Raw genomic sequence first — 7,148 nt, 5'->3', positions numbered from 1 at the left:
AAATAAAAGAAATGGACTTTGTAATGAACATGGTTAAAAGTGAACATGAACATGAGTTAGGACTTGGAAAGTGCCATTGGGCATATAGTTGACTTTGATCAACTAGTTGATCAAAAAGTCAACAGTTGACAAAAAGTCAACTTTTGATCAACATGACAAAATTGTAGTTTTTCTTCATGTAATACATTTGAATGCAATTGAATATTGTATGACTTGATGGAATTTGATCATGTATCTTGAATATGAATGGATTATGACTTGAATTAAACCAAACCAAAGATATATGAATAAACCAATAAATAATGACACAAGATAAGTTTGAATGAACCCCTAATCATGAATTGAATTGACCATGATAATGATTTGAACAAAATTAAACCAAAGACCCCACAAATGAAACATGAAAGAATGACACAAAGACACTTGAATGAATCCAACTAGGCCTTGACAAGGACCAAAATAGGTCATAACCTAACACCAAGCAATGACAATGGCATGAAGTTGTATTTACCAGATAAAATGGGCCTAGTCTGAAATAGGCATGATGAGATGATCAGATGAAACATTGTGGAATGGAGAAAATGAAAGTTATGATGCCTTTGAAATGAGCTTGAACCAATGAACATAGACAAGCAAGAGATGAACATGTAAGGCCAAGAGGTGAATGTTAATCAAAACAAGGAAACCTCCATAATAGACCATGAACAAGAGTGCCTTGAATGGATCTTGGCCAAGCAAGTGACACACGTACACCATGGAATGATGATGAACCAATGAAGTGGGGTTAGGGGCACACCCAAGAAGTGGTGGCCATGAACTAGGATTTGGGGACACCATGATCAAGTGAGGATCCCAAGCTACGGTTTTACTTCACTAAGAAGTCGTAGATGGATCACCAATGTTGGGCACAATGCACAAGCTTCAAGAGCTACCACTAATTAGGGTTTGATTGATTGAGCAACCTCTAGCTGCAAAGAAACCCTAGCTTCCACTAGGTGAAAGCACGAAGCTTGGAATCCATGATATGTGTCCTCTTGTATTGAACCATGATTATGCAAATGAAATGAATGTCTATAAGGCTATGCATATGATTAGGGTTAGTGACCTAGATGAACTTTGTGAAAGGTAGGATGAATTTTGGGGTATGACACACCCCAAGGCCCAAAAAAAATCACAACTGATGGCCCATATGCTGAACAGCCAAAGATGGCGTTCACCATCAAAAGTATGGCGTTCACCATGGGTCCTGGAATGTGAAATCTGGGACAGTAGCTAAAACCCTTGTTTTATCCCCATTTCCACATACCTTCTTCTTCCTAACCCCACTACCTTCCACCTTTAACTCCATTTACAACGCCATTCACTCACATAACTCCCCGTAACTCAAATACCCACTCATTTTCTATAAACCCACTCAAACTCTCATCTTCAAATACTCCAATTTTTCACTAAAATCCCCAAAACCCCATTCTTCACATCTTCTCCAAATATCTCAATTTTCACCTACAAGACAACCAACAATGATAGCCATGGATGAGGGGAACATCATTTTTCGTCAAGGAAATAGCGGGAGCAGGCAAAGGAAGAAATATGAGGACTTGCTTGAACGCGACATCTTTTCCACGAGGTATGTTGACGATACTAGCTTGCATCGATTAGGAATTTATCATAGCGTTTATTATTTATTTGAGACGGTAGGATTGTGAAATTTCATGGAACAAAGAGATCACACATATGAGCACCTCACGAGAGAATTTTTTAGTTCTCTAATTTATAATATCGGTCCAAACATAGTGAGCACTGCAGGCACCATTAAATTATACATGTTTAATGAGGAATATGAATATTCTACTAATCAGCTTGCAGAATTGCTACACATTTCTTATGGGGAGGGTGTCTTGTGTGAGGCACCTTTTAAAACAGATTGGTCAGTTGCAGCTTTTGCATTTTAGGAATAAATAACAGGTTCTGCTACTAATTCCTTTGAAGGGAATGTGGCATCTGAGATTCACAACCCGACCATACGTGTCTACCGCCAATCGTTGGCTGACACCATCTTTGGCTGGGAAAACTCAAACAAATTAAATGCAAAAGAGTTTCTCTACTTACAGGCAGCACTGATACAAAGGCCGTTGAATTCGGTCCCATTCTTGATAGCCCATATGAGTGCGGCTTTGAAAAAGAAAGGGACCATATCTTTTGGAGGATTTATTACATCCCTCGCTCGTGCTATAAGGCTTGATACTAAGCTAGCTACAATAGAACCCTTACCGCCTCATACCTTGGACCTCAATCTTATGAGGCATATGAGGCGTTGCAAGGTGAGGAAAGAGGGAGGTTACCACCTCATGGTCTGAAATCATGAAATTAAGAGTATTGTTTTGCCATGGCCAACCCATACTGATGTACGGGAAAGGGAAAATTGGATCTATGATTTACAGGCCTCACCTTACACCGGCCCGATGCCCATGGACATTCCTCAGAATGTCAATGTCGATGATGTACAGATAATGAGTATGACCATTTAGAGCATGACTCACCTGCACACCACTCACCTCATATACATGCTTCACCCGCACAGACTGCACCTGGTTATTCTAACCCTTTTGTAGGTACCTCTTATGGGTTCGCTTACACTGAGGATATGTACCAGGAACAAATGGCACGTGAGGAGGAGCGTGATGGCTTGTTCTTTTCCATGTATGAACAACAACAACAATTGATGGAGTTCATGCAGGCCTCCCAGGAACGAAACGATCATAATTATCAAACGATAATATAAGCCCAAGCCACCCAAGCATACCACCAAAAGCGTCACATAGCCTCCCAGGCGTGAGATTTCTCTATGGTAAAGGCTAACCAAGCGGTCTCTGAGGGTTGCAAGCATCCAACGACGCACTATCGACACTCGTTTAGCAACTCAAGATATCCCAGAGTTCCCGTCACCGTAGCAGACATGATCAACATCCACCTTCGAATCAGCCAGGGGAGGCACTAGTGGCCCACACTAGGCTATCCACAGGTTCTAATTTTCCTTTTCCTACTTTTACTAAAGCATTAGGGACAATGCTTGGTTTAAGTGTGGGAGAGGAACTTTACCGTTTTTTTATTTCCTTGTTCCCTAGTTAGATTTATTGCTTTCTAGTTTTAGTTTTTATTCCTTGCTTTCTAGTTTTAGTTTCTTCATGAGTCATTACATGTGCTGTCAAGTCTTTATGCATGGGTTTTGTTGTTTATTAAATTTACCCATTTTCTTAAGCCATAACAATTTTTTTTATTCATCGCATAACACTCTGAAAACATATAGGATGTTGTAGCATATAGGCTATATTAGAGAGACTTGGGGAAGTTTCGATAATATCGATACCATCTCGACACTCTAAACTCCCCGAATATGAAAAAATCAATTTGAGTACCTTTTATGCCGAAACCTTAAATTCTAGTCCTTGTAAGTAACCCTTAAGTATTTTATACCATCAGGTCAGCACCATCTGAAACACACACTAAGTAGGAAGGTCGACGAAAGTAGGTGGGTGATTTTGAGCCGAATTAATAACAAGATGAATAAATACCAATCGTTAGTTGGTCCTGAGGTGATTGACGCAGGACTTTGTAGGGCGGGTTACGATCTGATCCCCCACGACTTTGGTTGGAAGGGAGGTAGAACCACTTAGATGCCATATTGGTGAAGACATAATCCAAGACATAAATGATACAATGCAAGGCTTAGGAGGTCCTATGACAAGGGCACGTGCAAGAAGAGTCAATGATGCTTTAGTTCACTTCATGATCAAGTCAATAGAATGCATGGGCCAGATTGAAGAAAAAGAGCCCAAGTTTGTTCTTATCATCCAAGCATGTGATAAAAGGCCCAATAATGCATAAATAAATAAAAATAAAGGAAATACCAATAACCACACTATAATGGACGAAAATTACAAGAGAAGTGGTAAATAAAGAATTGCCATTATTTTGCCCTTTCAAAAACCCCACTATCTCTTCTTTATTTTGCACTTTCTTTGTAATAACTCAATCCACTATCATGATAATTAGTGGTTGAAACCCTTTTGTTTTCTTAGGAGTTATTTTTTTATCTTAAGCCATTCCTATATAAAGGAGGCATGTATCTTCTTTTTAAGATCAATGAATTTTGGCAAGTTTACACATTGTGTAAGTGAGAGTATTTGCTCTTAGGTTCTGGATTGGACCAAAATTGATCTTATCAAGAAATCCTTTTCTTGTGGTGATCCTCATCCATAGGCTTATCATTCTCTCTTGGATTAGAAAGAGTGTGGCGCCCCTTCTACTTAATTCCATTTCTTATTTCTCTTTTATTTCATATCAATCTCGTTTATTTTATATGCATGTATCAAATTCTGTCATTCTTTCAATTATAAGGCAGATTACTTCCTCTGAGTCACAAAAGAATTAATATTCCAAAAGTTAACAAAGTTGTTTCAGGAATTTTGAAGGAAATGCATAAGTCTCAAAGGTTAGTCCATATCAAGTGGTAATCAGAGCATATTCCAAAAAAAAAGGGGCCAAAATGTGGTAAATCGTCTATATTCTTTGTTCTTCATTATTATCCATTTATCATTATAAAAAAAATCGAAAAAAAAAGAGTTATAAGAAGAAAAAAAATATATAAAAAAAGGATCTCATTGTTAAAGATTGTGATTCAAAAAAAAAAAAAAAAAAAAAAAGACAAAAGTTCTATTTTTTTTTCTTGCCACACTCTTTAAATTCTCCTTGTTTCCTTTGTTTTAGAGTCTCTTTTTTTTGTTTGCTGTTTTTTGTGTGTTGATTATCATCTGAAATTGATTTCTTTGTGTTGATTCATTTTGGTTTCTCTAAAGAACTAAAAGAGCAAATTGAGTGGTAAAAGGCAGAGTGTTTTTATTAGAAAAAAAAAGCCAAAAGAAAATAAAAATTGAGTAAAACACGAGTGATTGAGTGTAAACACGTGAGTAGAGTGGTAAGGTCCATTTTTAAACACTTGTTCCTAATTTCACAAATATTTCACAATTATGTCTAGTCCACCTTCACCTAGAACAGCAGCTTTAACTGCTCAGATCGCAGCCATGCGTGACAATTTTGAAAGATTGTTAAGAGAACAAGGTGAACAACTTCAACAAAGAATTGATGAGTTGGAAAGGAGGCCCCAAAATTCTAATGATGGTAGTGGCAATGAGGAGGAAAGAAGACGTAGAAGGAGACAAGGGGGAGATAATTTGAGGGGCATAAAAATTAAAGTTCCAACTTTTGTTGGGAAGAGTGACCCGGAGGCATATCTAGAATGGGAGACTAAACTTGAACAAATTTTTAATTGTCACAATTATTCTAACCTTGAAAAAGTGCAGGTTGCTTCTATTGAGTTCAAGGAGTATGCTTTAGTTTGGTGGGATCAATTGACCAAAGATAGAAGGAGGTATGCAGAACGACCAATTGATACTTGGGAAGAGATGAAAAGAATCATGAGGAGAAGGTTTGTTCCTTCCTATTATCATAGGGAATTGCACAACAAATTACAAAGGCTCACTCAAGGTTCTAAAAGTGTTGAAGAATATTTCAAGGAGATGGAAGTTCTCAAAATTAGAGCTAATGTAGAGGAGGACGATGAAGCAACTATGGCTAGGTTTCTCCATGGTCTAAATCATGACATTAGTGACATAGTGGAACTTCATCACTATGTTGAAATGGATGAATTGGTACACCAAGCTATCAAAGTGGAACAACAACTCAAAAGAAAGAGCCAAGCAAGGAGAAATTCCACCACTTTCAATTCTCAAAGTTGGAAGGACAAAACAAAGAAGGAAGGTGCTTCATCATCTAAGGAAGCCACGGTTGAAAACAAAGGTAAAACTATTACATCTTCTTCTTCAAGTGTTTCAACTAACAAAAGTGTTAAGTGTTTCAAGTGTCAAGGCAAAGGACATATTGCATCTCAATGTCCAACAAAGAGAACTATGCTTATGGAAGAAAATGAAGAAATTGTTGAAGAGGAGGATGGTGATTATGATGAGGAGTTTGAAGAAGAAATACCTAGTGGAGATTTACTCATGGTGAGAAGAATGTTGGGAAGCCAAATAAAGGAGGAGGATACAAGTCAAAGAGAAAACCTTTTTCATACAAGATGCTTTGTGCAAGGAAAGGTTTGTTCTTTAATAATTGATGGAGGAAGTTGTACAAATGTTGCAAGCACGCGTCTGGTTTCTAAACTAAAATTGGAAACAAAACCTCACCCTAAGCCTTACAAACTCCAATGGCTTAATGAAAGTGTAGAAATGCTTGTTAATAAACAAGTTGAGATTTGTTTTAAAATTGGAAAATATGAGGATGTAGTGTTGTGTGATGTAGTACCAATGGAAGCTAGTCATTTGTTATTAGGAAGGCCTTGACAATTTGATAGAAAAGCCAATCATGATGGATACTCCAATAAGTACTCTTTTATGTATCATGATCAAAAGATCAATCTTGTACCGTTAAATCCTAGTGAGGTGAGAGAAGATCAAAGAAAAATGAGAGAAAAATATGATCAAGAAAGAAAAGAAAAAGAAAAAGAAAAAGAAAAAGAAAAAGAAAAGAATGAAAAGAAAAAGAATGATAAAAGAGAAAAGAAACAAAGTTTAATTGCAAAAAAAAGAGATGTGAAAGAAGCAATTGTGTCACACCAGCCTTTGTACTTGCTCTTTTACAAGGAGGTGCCTTTTCTAACCACTATTTCTAATGAAAAAAAATTGCCAAATTGTATTGAGTCTCTTTTGCAGGAATTTAAAGAATTGTTTCCGGAAGAGGTGCCAAGTGGTTTACCACCTATAAGAGGAATTGAACATCATATTGATCTCAATCCAGGAGCATCTTTGCCTAATAGGCCAGCATATAGAAGCAATCCACAACAAACTCAAGAGATACAAAAGCAAGTTGCTGAATTGATAAGTAAAGGATGGGTAAGAGAAAGTTTAAGTCCTTGTGCTGTCCCTATTATTCTAGTCCCTAAAAAGGATGGTAGTTGGAGGATGTGCACTGATTGTAGGGCCATTAACAATATTACCATTAAATATAGGCATCCTATTCCTAGACTAGATGATTTGCTTGATGAATTGTTTGGTGCATGCTTATTTTCTAAAATTGATTTGAAAAGTGGATAT

The 7,148-nt window shown here is 37.2% G+C and overlaps 1 protein-coding gene across 1 annotated transcript; it reads left to right on the top strand.

The window, feature by feature from the left end:
* The first annotated feature begins 5,576 nt into the window (after nucleotides 1–5,576).
* Nucleotides 5,577–6,398, top strand: LOC127100303 (uncharacterized). Its single transcript, XM_051037443.1, has one exon. It carries the CDS (start codon nucleotides 5,577–5,579, stop codon nucleotides 6,396–6,398), a length of 822 nt encoding a protein of 273 aa, XP_050893400.1.
* The last annotated feature ends 750 nt before the right edge of the window (nucleotides 6,399–7,148 follow it).

This window comes from Lathyrus oleraceus, chromosome 1 (assembly GCF_024323335.1).
Source record: "Lathyrus oleraceus cultivar Zhongwan6 chromosome 1, CAAS_Psat_ZW6_1.0, whole genome shotgun sequence".
NCBI lineage: Eukaryota > Viridiplantae > Streptophyta > Magnoliopsida > Fabales > Fabaceae > Lathyrus > Lathyrus oleraceus.
The sequence above is the reverse complement of the archived record's forward strand: the minus strand, read 5'-3'. Positions and strand labels throughout refer to the sequence as shown.

Coding starts and splice junctions, on each gene's coding strand:
- LOC127100303 (XM_051037443.1), top strand. CDS start 5,577: ATGGAAGTTCTCAAAATTAGAGCTAATGTAGAGGAGGACGATGAAGCA.